Source organism: Jatropha curcas, chromosome 7 (assembly GCF_041381405.1).
Source record: "Jatropha curcas cultivar XTBG-Jc1 chromosome 7, XTBG_Jcur_1.0, whole genome shotgun sequence".
Lineage (NCBI taxonomy): Eukaryota > Viridiplantae > Streptophyta > Magnoliopsida > Malpighiales > Euphorbiaceae > Jatropha > Jatropha curcas.
The window spans coordinates 23,507,491-23,528,071 of record NC_143157.1 but is presented as its reverse complement, the minus strand read 5'-3'; the positions used below and the strand labels follow the sequence as shown (position 1 = coordinate 23,528,071).

General features: G+C 28.4%; 1 protein-coding gene across 1 annotated transcript; it reads left to right on the top strand.

Moving 5' to 3' along the window:
• The first annotated feature begins 15,420 nt into the window (after window positions 1–15,420).
• On the top strand, window positions 15,421–18,027 carry LOC105632848 (transcription factor bHLH123). Its single transcript, XM_089724535.1, has 7 exons — window positions 15,421–15,840; window positions 15,940–16,522; window positions 16,641–16,754; window positions 16,942–17,007; window positions 17,103–17,168; window positions 17,251–17,304; window positions 17,456–18,027. The coding sequence occupies exons 1-7, from the start codon at window positions 15,533–15,535 to the stop codon at window positions 17,597–17,599; spliced, it is 1,335 nt and encodes a 444-aa protein (XP_089580661.1). The 5' UTR covers window positions 15,421–15,532; the 3' UTR covers window positions 17,600–18,027.
• Window positions 18,028–20,581: the final 2,554 nt, after the last annotated feature.

The window sequence follows — 20,581 nt, the reverse complement described above, 5'->3', positions numbered from 1 at the left end:
ATTTCTCTCTCATCCAATTTACTAAATCCATACTTTCATTAAATTTATAATTCTATGAATATTTGTTTTTTTATTTTTCAAACCAAACAAAAGAATTTGATTGGATCACTCAAATTTTACTAATTTAAACTATCTTTTTCTTTTTCTTTTAGAAAAAACAAGATATGAAACAAATTTAACAAAATTAAAAATTAACTACTATACGGGAGAAAAATACTTGCTACATCATGCATTAATTAGAGATATATCTTTATCTTGAATAGAAGTACATTTTGCAAGTTAATCTATATAAAAATTAGCTTTGCAAAATATATGAAAAGTTTACTAATGTTGAATGAGATAAAGTGATTGAAGCTCCTTCTCTTGAAAATCTCAAATTTGAATCTTAGACATGGAAAGTACCACGTTGGATGAATCGCCTCTTATATGAGCATTGCAGTACTGGAACCAGATGTAATTAGAGTCCAATGGGTTTTCGAATACCGGTGGTTATATTACCAATATATATATATATATATATGAAAATTTTGACTAGATGGATCAAGATTGAAAAATAGCTAATCAAAAGAATGCACACTTAAACAAAATGATCTAATTCAGCCTTAACCAACTTAATAAATAGAAAATCATCACATTTAGCTTAAATTTTTGTTTCTTTGATGTTCAAATGACGAGATACTCTTCTCCCCATAACTTAAAAAGTAAAGTTTTCAATCTTCATAAAATGAGAAAATATCAATCTGGGTAATTGAGAAACAAATGATTATCATTTTGTAAGCACTTTTTCAATGAAATTTGTAGAACCCTTCCAATATGAGTTTCATAATAACATAAGCTCTCTATGAATTTTAAAAAGAATAAAAAAGAAAATCCAATATATTAAACAGGAAAGCTGTAGGTTCTTAAAATGGGAATGTATCTAGTTAGACACTTCACTTGCCACTTGCCACTTGCCAACTACCTCCACTTTTGTCCAAGAAAAGATCATGTCTACTCAATTACTCATACAAACAACTGGCCAACACAAAATACTCACCTACAATTTATTTCATTTAATATAATACAGGAAACAAATCAAAAACACCCACAACTACTTCAATGTTAGTTTAAAAAATTTAAAAAAAAAAAAAAAAAAAAAAACACTTCTATGTGGTACATTTGGAATTAATAAAAGTAAGAAAAAACTTCTAGCATCCTATTCTTTAGTATATCACTGCTATGGGGACGGTGAGCGGAGCCAGAAATTAAAATTAGAAAAATTAAAAAAAATTCAAACATTTGGTTATTCATGCATTAGATAGCTAATTAATTATATCTAACAGTTAAACTAAAAGTATTTGATAAATATTTAAATTAGTAGCTGATAACTAATAAAAATTCCAACTGTAATTTTATTCGAAGTAGAGAAGCACGTTCTTAAATTTTACTAATAAAAATTTTTAAAATTGCTAAGTTCTTGAAATACATATGAATTGATGAAACAAACAATTATGATATGCTTTTTTTTGTTCTTCTTAGGATAATTAAATAACAAATGCATACATATTTAGATATTGTAATTTTCATTATATCATAGAATAACAAAAATCAAAAGTAGAAAATAACACGGATATAACGGTAAAAATTTCAAATGTGAGATTAGTAAATCTCTATTGGTGTAGATACAAATTAATTTAAACGTTAGAATGGAAAATGATGATCAAAGAGAAACGCACATATCTAATCTCACCTCCTACATGTGATATTAGATAATATAAATTGAAATGGTGCCACGTTGCTGTCTTAAGTTTGATTAGGGCTTTCCATTCTATTCTCAATAAAAATTAGAGTTTCTTCTTCATTCTAAAAATTGGCTTTTATTCATTAACTTATTTGTTTTAAAAAAAAAGATTTTGTTTATCAAAATTTTCCATTTAACAAAAAAGATTACTAATTTTTAAATTCGAAATATAATGTTAATATAATTTTAGATGTAATGGCAAATAAATACAAAACGGAGAACCTTCACGCTCCACCTTTTGCTGTAGAGAATAGTAAAATAGTGTAATCCTTGAATTGATTAAATTTTTTTATGTTTTTTAAATTGTAAAGTTGGTTAGGAATGAGAATGTGTGTGGATAAGTACGTGTGAAGGAGTGCAAATGATTAGGATTTGAAACAAATATTAACAAAAACATTAAAAAAATAAAAAAGTAAAAATAAAAAATATACGTCACTTTCGTGGCTCTGACTTGGAGGAGGAGGAGGAGGAGGAGGAAAATTTTCAGCTGTGGCTCTTGTGTAAGTGGGACCCAAGTGTCTTCGCACGCGTGCACGCCGCGTGGACCCCACTCAGTTGACTTTTCTATCAAAGTCATACTCCTCCATCTAAGCAAAACATCCGTGACGTAAGAGTCCTGCTCTAGTCTCCTCCGCCACCTCCAGTCCTCCTCCACCGCCTTCTCCTCCTTTCTACAACACGTCAAAATCTAAAATTGTCCGTTTCTTGATTGAAAAAAAGTCAACAAAAATGTGTCCTCTTCAAAATCTAATTTTCTGTTGATAAAAAGACAATTGTTTTAGTGCTTGTCAACTTCCATCTTTTTTTGATGTAAACATGTATTTTGTACATAAGAAAAAAAAACATTTTCTCTTTTTTTTTTTTTTTTTTTAATTTTGAATTCTGTTAAATGTCCCTGATTTTATATTTGTGTCGAAGAATTTATTAGCTTTTAATTTTTATAATTCTTCAAAAATAAAGAATGATGGTTTTTTTTTTTTTTTCATGAACAAGAGAATTCTCACATTATCTTTACCATAAAATTTAATTGTTGTGAAAAGGGAGATAAAATGCTTTGTCCGACGTAAATATTTTTAGATAGTTTTTAAATTATAGTCAAATTAATTATAAGATTTTGCACTTATGATTTCTTTTAACACATTGGTCATTTCTCTATGACTTTCATTAACACTTTGATCCATTTTTTTAGACGAAATGATCAAAATATTAATAAAATCTTAATTTGAGGACTTCATAGGTAATTTTAAAAAATATAAAACTTATCCTATTTAATAATTTTTCCTATTGTTATTAGCATAATTTTTCCTCCATGAAAGCGAAGAAGGTTTGTAGGGGAGGTTCCATGTATGCTGCCCATAATTTTCTTGTGTAAATGTTGGGTTACCGTGGATGCACGCAATATAATGATTCTCCTTTTCTTGTTAGTCCAAAATCGTGTTCCAAAATGTCAATACTATATGATATTTCCATAGATTTTATATCCAATAATAAATTTGTTGTAAAGATTTCAACTACAAATTCACTAAATGATGATTCTAATACTTTAAGTCAACAGCTTTACAGCTAAATGATTTTAAAACTTAAAACCAAATTCTCAAAATTTTATATTATTTTTGTCATTTATTTTTAAATTATAATTCTGCCATTTAAAACACTCTCAATTTTTAAATTCACCCATTAGAAAAAATGAAAAAGAAAGTTTGATGTATTAATTTATTTTTTAATTAGAAAAAGGAAATTGTCGGTGCTTTTGGTTGGAAAAACAAAAGATGCATACCGTATAAAAAACAGGCAATTGACTTATGCCAAATGTCAAAATGATCTTATCCTTGACTAAAATTGATCAACTTATACCACACGTAATCATGCAATTCCAACATAATTGAAAAAATGAGTCTGGTAATTATTACAAATTGCATAAAACCCGTGCAGGGAGGATTGTAATTAATTAATTTAAATTTTCCAGATTAGCGGACATGATCAAACCGCAATTTTGACGTTCCCACTGAGGTTTTTGTTATACTGAGTTGATCGTCAACTTCCTTCAGGTGATGTTATTTTTCGTCCAACTGGTGATTCTCAGTAACCCACTTGTCTTGTCTGCTTTTATGTCCGGACAGGGAAAATATCTACTACTTCCCACTTTTTTAAATTACTTGTCTTTTATATAAATCTCGTTCCTTATATATTTATTTTTTATTTATATAATATTAAAATATAAATTTTATTTAGATTAATATAAATATAAATAGTTTATTTATATTAAATTTTGTCCTCTAAATTACTTGCAATTCTATTTTTTTATGAATTTAATTTAATTTTTATGTAATTAAGTAGTTTCAGAATAAAGTTTAACCCAATCCCTGAACTTAATGCTTTAGCCCCTAATTTATAAATGTAAAATTTTAAAATCCTAAAAGGTAGCCAAAAAGAAAATCAAGTTATTATTCAATCTCCAATTCCTACTCTTAACTCTAAATTAATATCTATATAAAATTATAATGAAAAATAATAATAAATTATTTTTTATTGCTAGGTAAAAAGAAAAGAAATGACAGGATGATTTAAATTAATAATAGAAATCACTTTGGTTATGGTAGCAGTATTCTTTACCCAGTGTATCAGAGAAGGAATATGTGCACATACATAGAAATTCTTAAAACACCAAAAAGTGAGCCAAACAGAATTATGTAGTTCTAAACTTTTTTCAGTTTTTTAAACACTATTTTCTTTTAAATTAAACAGATTTATGCTATAAGAGAAAAAATATCAAGAAAATTAAAACAATGCTTAATCATTAATAGATCATCTATTTATTGCAAGGGGATATAAATCTCTTACTAAATTAAAATGATAGTACTTACAAATCAATAGCAAAAAATAAAATAAAAAATTATTATTAAGAATAAAACTCTTTCAAAACTCACCTAACAAAAAAATATTTCAATAATATAGATATATAAATATATCAGTAAAATATTATATATATATTTTTAAATTAAAAACTTCAACTGTTTATCATTTTATGTTTAATTATGTAAATTCTATTTGAAAATTTACTTTTTTAAAAAAAATATCAAATCAAATGTTACAAACCTAAAAAAAAATATTAATAAAAATAATATACTTTTTTCTTTTTTTTTTATCTCTCCTAAATAAAATATTATACATATTCTATTTGAAAATTCATTTAAAAAAAATGCATCCAATCAAATCATACAAACATAAAGAAAAAATATTAAGAAAAAGAACATATTTTCTTTCTTTTTTTATCTATATCCTAAAAGAATTAAATATTTAATAAATAAAATATATAAATATTTTCAATTGTCCCATTATCATGTATATTATTAAAAGATCAATTTAGTAAAGATAAAACTTAAATTTTTAAATGCATAATTATCTATATGTATTTATTTAAAATTTAATTTTTTTTAATTCATTAGGAGGTCTAATAGGATGAAAGCACACTGGGGGCTACACAATAAGAAATAGTCCTCCACTCACTAAAGTGGGAAAACATTTATGGTCGAGGGCATTCGAACTCGAGATCTCTCACTTTTTATAGAAGTGAGAAGACAATCAAACCACAAATGATTAGCTTAAAAAATAATTTTTATAAATCCCACAAATAATTCTATTTTTATTAGAATCCCATTATTTCTCACCTATTCCCACATTTATATATAATATTACTCTTTTGAATGACGTGCGTTGCCCGTTAACTATATTCGTTATGTACTCATTTCATATATATATATATTACAAGTTTTGTTTAGATTAAAATAAAGACAAGGGGTTAATTTGTATTATCTTTACCATACAAATTACTTGCAACGTTACTTATTATGTACTTAATTCTATTTTTATATAATGAAGTGATCTTAAAATAAAGTTCAACCCAATCCTTAGACATAATCCTTTAGTCCATAATTTATAAATACAAAATTTTAAAACCATAATAGGTGCTCAAAAAGAAAATCAAGTTATCACTCAATCTCCAACCCCTGCTCTTAACCCCAAATCAATATCTATATACAACTATAATGAAGAATAATAATAAATCATTTTTACTGCTAGGTCAAAGGAAATAAATGAGAAGATGATTTGAATTGATAATAGAAATAACTTTGACCACAATGATAATATTATTTGCCCAGTGTATCAGACAAAGAAATATATGCATATACATACAGATTCTTGAAATCCAAAAAGTGACCAAAACAGAAATATATAGTTCTAGTTTTTTTTTTTTTTTTTTTAAATTTTCTAAACACTATTTCTTTTAAGTCAAACAGATTTAGGATATAAGAGAAAAAAATATCAAAAAAATTAAAAATACTTAACCATCAATAAACCATCTATTTATTACAGGGGAGATATATAAATTAAAATGATAGTAGTTACAAATTATTTAATAACGAAAAAGAAACTAAAAAATTATTATTAAGAACAAAACTCTTTCAAGACTCACCTAACAAAAAAAATATTTCAATGTACATAGAAATATAAATATATCAATATATATATTTTTGAAAATGAAAATTTCAATTGTTTAATATCCTATAATTAATTATATAAATTCTATTTGAAAATTTATTTTTTAAAAAATATATCCAATCAAATATGACAAACATAAAGAATAAAATATTAATAAAAATAATATACTTTTTTCTTCTTTTTTATCTCTCTCCTAAATAAAATATTATATTATATATATTTTATTTGAAATTTTATTTTTTAAAAATATATCCAATTATATCATCTAAACATAAAGAAAAAAGAATATTGATAAAAAGTATATTTTCTTTTTTTATCTATATCTTAAAAGAATTAAATATTTAATAAATGAAATATAAAAAATTTTCAAATGTCTCATTATCATACATATTCATCAAAAATAAATTTAGTACATATAAAAATTTAAATTTGAAATGCTTAATTATATATATGTGTATTTATTTAAAAAATTATTTTTTTTGATTCATTAGGAAGCCTGATTGTCGAAATAATATTGCAGGCTACACAATAATTAAATTGATAACGCACCTAACAAAAAAAAAAGTTTCAACATATATAGATATATAAATATAAAAATAAAATATTATTTTTTAAAATTAAAATTTTCAACTGTTTACTGTCCAAATTTAAATTATGTAAATTCTATTTGAAAATTTACTTTTTTAAAAATTTATCCAATCAAATCTTATAAACATAAAAAATAAAAACATTAATTACTTTTTTATCTCTTTCATAAATAGAATATTATATATATTCTATTTGAAAATTTATTTATTTTTTTAAATATCCAATCATATCATACAAACATAAAGAAAAAAAAATATTTTCTTTCTTTTTTTATATATATTTTCTAAAAAAAATTAAATATTTATCAAATAAAATATAAAATTTTTTATAATATTTCATTATCATATATATTCATTAAAAAAATTTAATAAAGATGAAACTTAAAATTTTGAAATGCTTAATTATTTATATGTATTTATTGAAAAAATAATTTTTTTAATCGTTAGGAGGCTTAATGGGCTGAAATACTACTGTGAACTACATAATAATTAAATTGTTGAAAACACTTGTGGTCGAGAGGATTCGAACTCAAAACCTCTCATTCCTCACATAAGTGAGAAAACGATCAGGCCGCACATGATTGGCTGAAAAAAAATAAGTTTTATAAATTATATCTAATCAACTAATAAAGTGTAATTCTTTAATTGGCCGTCATTAAAGATACTTTAGAATATTTTAAATTCTGTTAAGGGTGATATAGAAAATCTCATTATTCCTCCATTTCTACTTTTATATATAGTATGGATAGATAGATAGACTAGTTACTAGTTTTTAAGGATATGCTTTATATAAGGTTTGTACTAATTATATACTCTTTCCAATTCATTTGTATAAAACACAACTAACTTTGCACAGTGATTAATAAATTAATTAAACTGTAATTTTTGTCCAAATCTTTTCTATTTTGCCCTCAATATTGTATTAATTGAATATTTATTTTGAAAGTGAAATATGTCATGTCAATTTATTTTCATAAACACAATTAATAATTTATACCCATGATTAAAGGATGAATCATAATAAAATCCACTCGTTTCTCCTCATTAACCCAAGTTTTACCTCCTAATAATATTTTTAAATTTGGCTCTTCCATTTTTTGGTGGAAAATAAAAGTTTAATTTTCATTTAAAAAATGTGGACACTTGGTAAAGGAAGAATGTGCAAATAACTTTTTTGGAGCCAAAATTTTTTATAGCATTAGTTGTTTCTTCAAGTTTTTTCCAAATACCCACTTATAAAAAACGTCAATTCAATAGCTAAGAAATTCCATATAAACTACAACAAAAAATCTAAAAGTCTACTTCTTACAATCATGTCACATCCATTTGAACTGAACCTGCAACCTTCTAATACTACCATAACTTCATAAAATGTGCTCACTTTGGCAATTAGTCCCTTGGACTTGATCGTTTTGTGAGAAAGCAATTAGGTCAGATTTGGTAAACAATCTCTTATGCCCCACTTATATAACTCGTGCTCATCTCTGCATAATTTTTTTACATGATTAATTTGTCATAAAATACTCTCATTCAAATAAAAAATGCATGCAATTTTACTTAAAATAGGGAGAGAAAGATAATACATCTATTAATTAGTTAGTCAATCATATTTAATCCAATATTTGAACTTTGTTTGCCACTTTTTTGTTTTTCTAAAAAGCTGGTACTCTAAACAAAAAAATCAAGGGTAATTAAAATTTTATATTTTGGGTCATAATCCAAATTAAGTAACTTTATCTACATAAATAGAATGCTGAAAATAGAAATTTTGTCAAATATAAATGAAACGGAGGGAATATATATTTAAAAAAGTCAACAGTCAAATTTAACAAAGGTGATGGTATTCCTTTAAAAAGAAAACAAAACATGAAAGTATTAAATACTTCTCGGTCCTATATCTATATATATATATATATATATATATATATAAAGGCCTCATTTGACCATAACATTTATTAAGAAAAACTAATTAATATGGTTAAATTATATTTTTTATTTAGTTTTTTCTAAAATATCTCTTTATAATATGAAATGATGGATATCAATTGGAAATATTGATGCACATTAAATATGGGCATATTAAGAAATTAGATAATAAATAATTTTTTAAAAAAGAAAATGGGACTATATTTTATAACAGACGGAAAAAAAAAGTGAATTTATATATATGAGACAAAAGGGAGTATAAAAGAGTAAATGTCAAATATTACCAAAAATTCAACGACAAAAATCATACTTGAATAGAAATATTAAATTATTTAACGAATAAATTTACTAAAAAGAATAGTGATGAAGTTAATTAAGGTCCAAACTTAGTTACTTAGTTAATTAAGCACAGCAGACCACTTGGAAGAAAATATTTGACCACTATCCTTGTGTTGCACGGCATTTAAATTATTATAACAAAAAACAAAGAGAATCAAAATATAAATAAAAAGTTGAAATGACTAGTACACCCTTCCATTTTGCATATGATAGGCCTAGGGATTAGCAATTCTTGCTTTCTAATCGAAAATCGAAACAAATCTATTCAATTTAGTTGGATTTAAATTTTTTTTTTTTTAGAAATTTGGGTTATTGATTGATTTGGATATATCAACTGTTTAATTTTTGGTTTTTCATTCAGTTATCATATATAATTGATTGAATTTATTTTAAGCTCAAAACAACTAAGGGATATTGAAAATTTTAATGCTTGCACCTTTTAAATTTTTTCTATTTAAGTGTCTGACAGAAAATTTTTTTCAATTGAGTGTCTAAATAATTTAAAAAATGCAATCATGTGCCTTCAGTCGGCATCTGTCACCAAATTTCTGACTCCGCAGATGTGAGACCCACTTTTAATGATGTGGCACATGACATGTAAAAACACAAATACACGTCAAATTCCACGTGTATTTATTTGCATGGAATCTCAAAAATACCCTTAATTATTTTCCTAACACGCTCTAGTACCATTTTAGGATATGTTTTTGGTCTGTCTTGTGAGACTCAATTGGTAAGTATGCTAGCTTGTTCTCAAAAAATTGAATCTTTCATGCATGGAAATTTAAAATATTCAGTTAATTTCTATAACTTCCCTTCCCGGTCCACCCGTTAACCCGAATGAACCGAGCCGAGACGCTACAATCTGGTTAAACTTATGTCCTGTCATGTTGATATCATCCTGTATGCTATGAATACAAAACACTCCCAATTAAACTCCAAATAATCATTATAACACAATAACACTTTATATATCTTTTCATAATTGTATAAATCCTCAATAGCATTTAATATCTAGCAATTAATTGCATTCATTATATATATCAAGTCTTCATGATCTCAGGATTTGGTCATATAATCTCATCATGCTTTCTGAGTGCTGATATGGAATGGTTAAATTAGCTGGTATGGATGTTCATTTGGGAGAATCACGTGGAGAATATAAGGCTAGTAAGTGTTAGCCGATTAACGAAGAATCAAATTGAGTTGTAACTATTATGAGATTTGTAAGTGTTGAATGTAAGTGAATTTCGAGGACGAAATTCTTTAAGGGGGATAGAACTGTAATGTCCCATTTTTCTATGTCTGCAATAGTAAGTTGTGACATCCTACTGAATCGAGTCGTTGGTTAGAGTGGAGTCGGGCTGATCCAAAACCCGATTCGAGCCATTAGAGTCCAGAGTGGGGTAGAATGGAATGTAACTGAAATAAGGAAAAGAAGTGGACTTACTTGAAGGAAACAAAAAGATCAAATTATCAGGATTAGGACTTACTTGCACTAAAAGATAAAGCTTAGATATTAAGTTGTAAAATATTGACACTTGAGGTACCATTTGATAATTTTCACATAAAAATCATTGATATTTTGGAGATGTACCCGAGACTTCCATTTCATTTTCTCTTCTTCATCTTTATCTTCATCTTCTTCCTCTACTTTCATCTTCCACCTTCCTTTCTCCATCAATTTTAATGGTAGTGAAGATTTTAATGGTAGTTAAGCCTTAACTTCAACTTCTATTCTATCCAAGTAAGTAAACCTTCTTGAATTTCATAATTGAATCCTTTGGTGATATTTTTAGAGTATTCATAAGAATTCTTATGTATAGGAGAGGAGAGCCAACGGTAGAAGGAAGCTAAAAAGAAGAGCTCAAGCTTTTTGGAGTGAAGGTGTGCTATCTCTTTTAGTTTAATTAATTTCCTTGCATTAGAATTTGTGTGGTGTGTTGATAATGAGAAAATATGTTGCTTAATGTTGAGTAAGAGGACTGAAAATGGTGAGAAAGCATGGGATGAAATGAATAAATGAAGTAGATATTGAGTTTATACTGAAACAGGTTTTGCTGGAAAAGTAACCAGTAACTTCACCATGATTTTGACCCTATTTAATGATGGAATTAGGAAGTGGCATAGAAGAGTTATTTGTTTCTCTATGTGTTAGCTTTCAATGGGTTTTTGAATCACCCAAATCGGAGTTATAAATTGAGAGATATGACCAAAATAGTACAGACTGCGCAGGCTGGAAAACAAAACGCGCGCTCTCGAATTTCATGTCGAGCTCGCAAATTGTGCCTGTAAACTCTCTGACTCTCATTTTGCGCTTCTCGCACTCGCGAATGTCATTGCGCGCTTGCGAATCTCACCTGTAAACTCACTGACCCTCATATGTGCTTCTCGCGCTCGCGACTTGTGTTTTGATGCTCTTTTGGACCTCTTTTTCTATGCAATTGTATTCATTTGCTCAACTTGTATGCCTCCAATCATATTAAAACAAAAAGACAACATGAACACATGTATAAACACAAAATGCAAGCATGCAAATGATGTGAAACTAACATGACACAAGTTGCCCGCTTGGCGAGGCTATCAGCATACAGGTAAGCAGTATGGTTTATGAAATTATGAAGCAGTTAATATGCTTTGTTTTATATATTGACATACCAATAATATGCTCCATTGAGGTTAGGTAGAAACCACTTAGATAAGGCTATGTCGCGACATAGGATAGCAGATCTGCGCCCCATACAGTTTGGTACTCCAGCTACAGGCCGTTGAGTGGATATGATTATATAATGGCCATAGCAGCCCAGTCATATAGTATTCATCCAGTTTCATACAATACCTCTTATCACTTTGGTTTCACTATAACCTTATGGAGCTATACAGTTATATTGACTACAAATTGCATAATCATACAGTATAATGAGCAGCAAGTATGATAATGAAAGTATCATGATATGTGTGCTTACATTCCATATGTGATTACATGGTGAAGTTACTGGTTACTTTTCCAGCAAAACCTGTTTCAGTATAAACTCAATATCTACTTCATTTATTCATTTCATCCCATGCTTTCTCACCATTTCCAGTCCTCTTACTCAACATTAAGCAACATATTTTCTCATTATCAACACACCACACAAATGCTAATGCAAGGAAATTAATTAAACTAAAAGAGATAGCACACCTTCACTCCAAAAAGCTTGAGCGCTTCTTTTTAGCTTCCTTCTACCGTTGGCTCTCCTCTCCTATACATAAGAATTCTTATGAATACTCTAAAAATATCACCAAAGGATTCAATTATGAAATTCAAGAAGGTTTACTTACTTGGATAGAATAGAAGTTGAAGTTAAGGCTTAACTACCATTAAAATCTTCACTACCATTAAAATTGATGGAGAAAGGAAGGTGGAAGAGGAAAGTAGAGGAAGAAGATGAAGATAAAGATGAAGAAGAGAAAATGAAATGGAAGTCTCGGGTACATCTCCAAAATATCAATGATTTTTATGTGAAAATTACCAAATGGTACCTCAAGTGTCAATATGTTACAACTTAATACCTAAGCTTTATCTTTTAGTGCAAGTAAGTCCTAATCCTTATACTTTGATCTTTTTGTTTCCTTCAAGTAAGTCCACTTCTTTTCCTTATTTCAGTTACATCCCATTCCACCCCACTCTGGACTCTAATGGCTCGAACTGGGTTTTGGATCAGCCTGACTCGATTCAGTAGGATGTCACAACTTACTATTACAGACATAGAAAAATGGGACGTTACAATTTCTTTTATTTCTCTTCCCTAAAAGTGGATCGTAGTCGAGGATGTGATTATTTTGAGTGGATAGACCAGGTAATGGGAGATAAAGCATTGAGAATTATACCAGGCCTGTTAAGCAGCAAGAACGAGTTGAAGGAGCAACTGTAGAGAAATTGGAGGCGAGAGAAGCTGCTTTGGCTGTGGGTGGTCATCTTATTGCTCGTTATCACTTTTAAGTGATCTGACTTGTAATAGCTTGTAGTAATGATCATGGGAGGCGATGACAGGTGTTGTTTGGGTGTAGTGATGATTTTTTGTAAGCAAACTATTATAATTGACATTAGGATTGGCGATGTTTAGTGTAGGATTTCAGTGAAGCCTTACCATGATTGTAATGAATTGTGATGAAATGGAAAAGAGACAAATTATGGAATTGCTTCTTTTGTATTTATTAGTCTTACACTTCTTACACATGTTTGATAAAATGCCTGAATGAACGTCCACTTATTTTGTGTTTGCATTTGGAATGAAAAGCAACAAAGCCTTACACTTGTTTGATAAAATGCCTAAAAGAATTTTCATATGTTTTGTATTTGCATTTCAAAAATGAAAAGCAACAAAGTCTCAAACACCATTACATCTTGCACTATAAATGTTTAACAAAAGCTTAAAAGAAAATTATCACTTCAATACACTTGTAATCATTCCATTTCAATTCAATTAACAAAATGCATGAACAGAATAAACAATTGTACAAACTCCTCAATTAGATAGCTGAATTTGGACAAGAACAAAAATCATTCCATTTCACTTAAGGGAAAAAGCCAACCGTTACGTGAAACCTTCAATACTAAATATCAACATGATCACAATAATACAAAAATATAGTAGTAACAGAAATAACAGCAGTATTGTTTGTTGCAAATTACAAAATAAATGCGCCACAAACACCTAGTGTAGCACGAATTAATTGTAAAAAATAATAATAATAAAAATCCACTACAGATCACAGTCAACTTGCTCTACTGTTGTTGGTGCCAGATTCCTAAGTTGGTAAGATATGTTGTTGTTCCTCAATTTCTGTTGTGCTTGAAACCTTGGTATTCCTTCTCTTACTGGAAACTTGCTGCTGATTATCATTTCTTGAGTTGGCAAGCTTTGCTGCAATTTTTGCCTTTCTCTTAACAGCAATGGCATTTTGCTTCACCTGTTTAGCAGCCTGCAACTTCATAAACAAAGTTCAAAAGGCAAACTAAAATTCAAAAGGAAACACAATTTGCAAATAAATAAGTAGTTACTAAACCTAAAGATGTGACCTTGTAATATAATGTTTCCCCATTTTATGGAATCCATCAACTTTATCTGTCATAAAGGAGGGTTCAAGCTTATTTCCTCCACATCCCTACAAGTTTTGTTGGGCCAAAAGATTTCTCCCAAGTAGTACCAAGCTGAAATAATAACAATACACATCACAAAATGCAAACAATCCAGCAATAAAAAAATCTCAAAATGCAAACAATTTTGGAGAACAAGCTAGCATACTTACCAATCGAGTCTCATAAGCCACAAAATGCCTTCCAGGATTCCATTCTGTCCATGAAGTTCTCACTGGGCATCCTAATCCACATCTACAGATGCGATTTAAGCCATGGAATCCTCTTCTGCGTTCTCTATTTGTAAAGACAGACAAAAAATTTACCCTAAAATGGTGCTAGAGCATGTTAGGGGAAAATAATTAAGGGTATTTTTGAGATTCCATGAAATAAATATACGTGGAATCCAACGTGTATTTGTTTTTGTACTTGTTGTGTGCGACATCATTAAAAGTGGGTCCCACATTTGTGGAGCAAGAAATCCGGTGACAAATGTCGGCTGAAAGTACATGAATGCATTTTTTAAATTATTTAGACACTTAATTGAAAAAATTTTTCAGTCAAGCACTCAAATAGAAAAAATCAAAAAATCCAGGCACTAAAATTATCAATAACTAATTTGATTTGAAATAATCGAATCTAAACTAAACCAAAATAATTTAATTTGATTTGAAATTAATTATTATACCATTTAGATATCATAAAAACAAATCAAAACGGAGCTAATTCGGTTTTATTAACCGAATCCTCACCCCTAAATAAGCCAAATTGAAACCACATACAATTGGATGCTAACCTGGCAAGGCTTGATTGGGTCATATGCAAAACCGCTTTATGAATTACAATTATAATTTCTTTTCTTTGTTAAATCATTGAATTCAGCTAAAGAAAAAAGGCAAGCAGCCCAACACCCAAACAAAAAACAAAAGTTTCAGACATTTAACATTTAAAAAATTTAAAAAAAAAAACCCACTAAATAATTAAGGAAAAAAGGAAAAAAAAAAATGCAATTTGCTAAAAACAATATTTTTTTTAAAAAAAAGAAGGAAATTCAATTTCAAAATGACCTTTGCTTTGTCTACTCACTCACTTATTACACCTAGAAATGTCAACTACCATAACTTTAAACTTCTCCGGTTAACCAGAAGAAACCCAAATGGGTTCTTTACCAACTATAAATATCCACAAGATGCAGCGACCCGTTTTCTATCATTTTATGTAAACCACAAAAAGCAAAGGGAAAATCACAAAGCAAGAAAGCATAAGCTCCTGCTAGCCATGGCGGATGAGTATAACACAAGCACAAACTGGTGGGATAATTCTTCAAGAAATAGATTTGATAGTGGCTCTTCTTCTTCTTCTTCTGTTCTTAATAGTACTTTAAACAGCTTCGCTTGGCCATCAGAAATGGTAGATGTTAAAACAAGGTCTTCTGTGGAGTCTGCTTCCGTCTCTGATAGTTCTATAGTTTTTCATGATCATACCCATAAGCTTAATCAACAACAGCCTCAAGATTCTTCTTCTGATTTACATATGATGGGTTTAGGCCTTTCTTCTCAACCTATTGATTGGAATCAAGCTTTACTGTAAGTATTTTATTTTCTCTCGCTATATTTACAGATCAAAACTTAAAAAAGAGAACAGAAAAAAAAAACCCTATTCTCAAATTTTCTCTCTTATTACAGTCGCGGCGGCGATAATAAGACAGAAAATAGCTTCCGTTCGATGTTGCAAGAAAATTATCAGCAAGAATGGAGGGAGAGAGTTTTTAGTACTGGAAGTGAATCCGCCATTAATGAATACAAGCAAATAAGCAGCAGAGGCTTTTCTTTAGATCATCAACCTCAGTTTAGTCCTCACGGTGGAAGCTCAAGTGACAGTACAGTAACATGTCAAGGATTACAATCATCAGGTTTTCAAATGGATTATGGAAGTCCTTCAACTATGTTACAGGGGCTATTACTATCACCTGATAATCATCATCAACAACAACAGCAAACACAATCTTCTTTAAGCTATCAGTATGGTTCTTCTGCTACTAATTATGGGATTAGTAGTAATGAGTTAGTTCCTTCTTGGTCTAAAGTAACTAATTTCTTGAGAAATTCACCTCCAAAACAGTCTCCCCATAGCCAATTGCATTTTTCCAATAACGCACCATTTTGGAATGCCTCTGCAAGTAATTCCATGACTGATGTTCGTTCTAATTTCTTCTCTTCTTCCCTTCAACCGCAATTTCCTGTATCTAATTTTGAAGAAAAACCAAAGGTAAGTATCTATTATATATCCTTATTCTTGATAGTGCATAATTAATTATGAAAATTAGGGTATATTGTAATATTATTAATACTGAGTCTTTTGGTTCACTCAATAATTTTTACTGCAGAATATATCTGAAGTACGAGATTCTTCAAGTACAGTAGTGAAAAAAAGTGGAAGCGAAGCACCAACAACAAAAAGGCCCCGGAACGAAACCCAATCGCCCGTGCCAGCTTTTAAGGTATATACAATAATAATAATAACTAAGCGTTAATCCCAAACTAGTCAGAGTGTGATATATGAATCTTTATATGCATTCTGCCTCTGTATGAATAAATGTATTTATTAGTTTGATTTTATTGTTTTTGTTCTAATGGTATGATTATTTATAGACATAGATGAGAATTCTTGATATATGTTTTAATTAGGTGAGAAAAGAGAAGATGGGGGACAGAATCACTGCACTACAACAATTGGTTTCACCTTTTGGAAAGGTAATATCTAAGGTTACTGATTTTGTTTCCTTTTTATTTTTATTTTTTTCAAATTTAATGATCATTGATTATGTTATTATATGTTGTTGTTTCAGACTGATACAGCTTCAGTGCTTTCTGAAGCTATTGAATACATCAAATTCCTCCATGAACAAGTCTCTGTAAGTTCTGCACATTATTAATTATATATTGATTATCAAATTTTATTATTCCATTTCTAATATTATATATTTATTACTTCAGGTTTTGAGCACTCCATACATGAAAGGCGGAGCTCCCATACACAACCACCAGCAGGTACAATATGCTGTTTATTATTGATATAGTAGTAGTAAATGTTTGAAAATCAGAATCGCCAGCGTTGGAAGAGTTTTATCTGAATATACCCAAGAATAGAGACAAAAACATATTATGATTAATTATAATTGCAATTAATTTGTGTATTTAGGTTTCAGACAAGGATCCAGACGGACAAAAACAAGATCTTAGGAGTCGAGGGCTGTGTTTGGTTCCAGTTTCAAGTACTTTTCCAGTAACTCATGAGACAACAGTAGATTTTTGGACCCCTACATTTGGAGGAACATACAGATAGGTAAAGATATTCATTTAAGGGGTTGAAATTCTGCGATCGGAGCTAAAGGACAGATTCTGCTGATCAACTAGGTTATCGAAATGTTCGTGATGAATGATCTTATCGAAAAACCCTAGCCAAGTTGGGAAAGATAAGATGATCATCAATTATAATTGAAGAGAAGATGAGGAAACACAGAAGCAATCCATGCATTGTTAGACATATATATAATTGTGCAAAGTTGACAAGAAGTAAATTCATAGGTACTGCAGGCAAAATGGTGCAGAAGGGTTGGCTAATTTGTTGTAATAAGTTGAAGAATTACATGATTAAAGAATTAATTAATTAGTTAATTAAACATGGGTTAGGAATGAGAATATATATAGTTTTTAGGGGAATTAATTAATCAAAGTGTTTGAAAATATATAAATAAATTAATTTTTTTTTAACATTTTGTTGTTGTTGTTGTTGTTGTTAATTAAATAATTAGCAGAAGGAGTAGAAGATATGAAAAAAATAATAAAATAAACAGGAGGTTTTGATGTTAGTGTTGGTGAGAAGAGGTGGAAGGAGCTTTAGTAGAAGAGAAGAGAAAGAGAAGAGGAAAAAGAAATCAAAGGAATAATTGAATTCCAGAATAGGGGAGTGAGTGTGGGGATGTCATTTGATTGGAAATCTCACTTTTCATTTGTTTATGTGTTTCGAATATTGTTAGTGGAAGTCAGAAGGGGGCCCACCGCAGTGCCCCTCTGCTTTCAGAGTTTTTTTTTTTTTTTTTTTTCCCTTAAATTTTATTATTTTGGAATTATAGAGGTATGTAAGTAGTGCAGATGCTATCAATTAATCTTTGCTTTTGTGCTTTTCATCGAATGGTCACATTGAGGAGCTTCCATTGGAAGGTAAAGAGAAGCTGCCCATCTCTCTCTCTCTTGTTCATTTTTATTTTATAAGCCATTAGTACCTTTATTTATGCTCCAATGGACTTTCAAAACCCATATATACCCTCATTTCATTCTATTAATGTATTAACAGTGTTAATTTACAGATTACTTACAGTCCCAATGTCTTAAATTTTAACCCCACTCAGAATTAAATTAATAAAAAAAGGTTATTACTTTAATTAATTCCTTAATGTTGGATTAAAATATCTATATTATGATTCCATTTAATATTCGTTTTCCTTTAAATTAATATATAGAAATGACTAGCAAGATAATTTGTAAGTGTTGTCTTGCAGTCAATGCATAAGATTTGCACAACTCTCTCCTCCTTGGAGTTTGAGCTCGACCCATTTTTTTAGCATCATATGAAATTCAATTCATTTAAGATAATCGTTATTTATTAAACGTGCTCATTTTAATAATTTAATGATCTGATTATTTATATGAATGAGAATATAAATTTAAATCCTAATGTATGCGTGCATATATATATATATGTTCTTTGGTTCAATTTTTATTTATCATTTTTAAAAATTTGAAGATGTATTAAATAATTTTTCTTTTCTAATTTAAAATTTATCTAATAAGAAGAATGAAAATGCATCGCTGGATTGTATTTATATTCGAAGGTGTTAAAATGTATTTGTGTCAAGTTGATAACGTGATGTATTGATATGTTTAAAGTCGATTATGAACACCACCCGTTTATTAAAATATAAAAACTTGAACATAATATAAAAATTAAACGGATTATATAAACATAACACATAATGTGTTTAATTAAATGAATCATATGGACACGACACATTTTCATCTTATTGAGTTTATATGTGTGTGTATACATTTTTCATATAAAATTACTTTTTAACTTTGATTTAAAAAGTCAAAAAGATTCATAAGTCAACTCGTGTGTGACTTGTTTTTGAGTCATGTCACATACGGGTACTCTATTTGTGATAAGATCCCATTTAATCACAATTCATTCGTTAATTTTATATTTTAGGCAAATTGTGTTCTCTGAATCATGTCCTATTTTGATATCATTATTGAATTAATATGATATGTTGATATAATTAGAGTTAGCATTAATAAAATACATTTATCAATAGCTAATATTTCACAACACGCGTTATACGTAATCACTCATTAATATATAATTTTTTATATTGTTTTTCTTATTTAATTTCAAAAGTTTATTATATATATTATAAATTGCTGATAAAAAGATAGGTAAGTTCGGTATTTTTTGATTTAATTATTTACTTTAATGATACACATTCATAAATATATATAAATAATAAATAATATAAAATATTTTAAAAAATAATAATATACAATCTTTAATGTGAGTAATAAGAAATAAAAGGTATTTAGTCAAATTAAGAAATATTTAATTTGTTTATAATTTCTGTGATTTGATTAATTGATTCTTTAATTATACTATAAAAATTTGAAATGATAAAACAAAGGCAGATGGGGATAGTATGAAAATAGAAATCCGTACAATCATCGCGGCAGCTCTTTATTGAAACCCTTCCTTTTTTTTCAAAAGAAAACCTTTTCTGTTGAATACTTGGTATAATGATAATTACAAATTATGTTATAAAAAAATGAGGCACATCATATAGAATCTAATAAAGCTTTGCTTCTTACTTACTTATCTTTCAACAATGTCAAACGAATCCCTAATTAAATATACACATAAACAGACTTGAATATATATATAATTTCATTTCAAGATTAAATAATAAATATATTAGAATTTATAGGTTCTTTTAAAATTCATGCATCACCTTTCAAATAGATATATGAAAAATAATAAAATATTTTATCACTATTTCGATATGAATTTATTTTAATATTAATTTTCATCTCACTCACTGGGAAGCTAAATTTATAATTTTTTTTAATTATTTAAATAGTCATTTGAAATGAATATATATTTGAAGTTAATATTAATATGATTTTTTCATTGAAAAAATATTGCAAATTTAAATATTTATGTGAGTCAAAGATAACAGACTAAAGCTTACCCTTTCTCATCTCTTTTTATTTCTTGTCT

What these genes read in the sequence shown, in the direction of transcription:
- LOC105632848 (XM_089724535.1), top strand. Translation starts at nt 15,533, where the DNA reads ATGGCGGATGAGTATAACACAAGCACAAACTGGTGGGATAATTCTTCA. An exon ending in GATTGGAATCAAGCTTTACT is followed by an intron (nt 15,841 to 15,939) that starts GTAAGTATTTTA and finishes CTCTTATTACAG; the next exon opens with TCGCGGCGGCGATAATAAGA. An exon ending in CCATACACAACCACCAGCAG is followed by an intron (nt 17,305 to 17,455) that starts GTACAATATGCT and finishes TTGTGTATTTAG; the next exon opens with GTTTCAGACAAGGATCCAGA.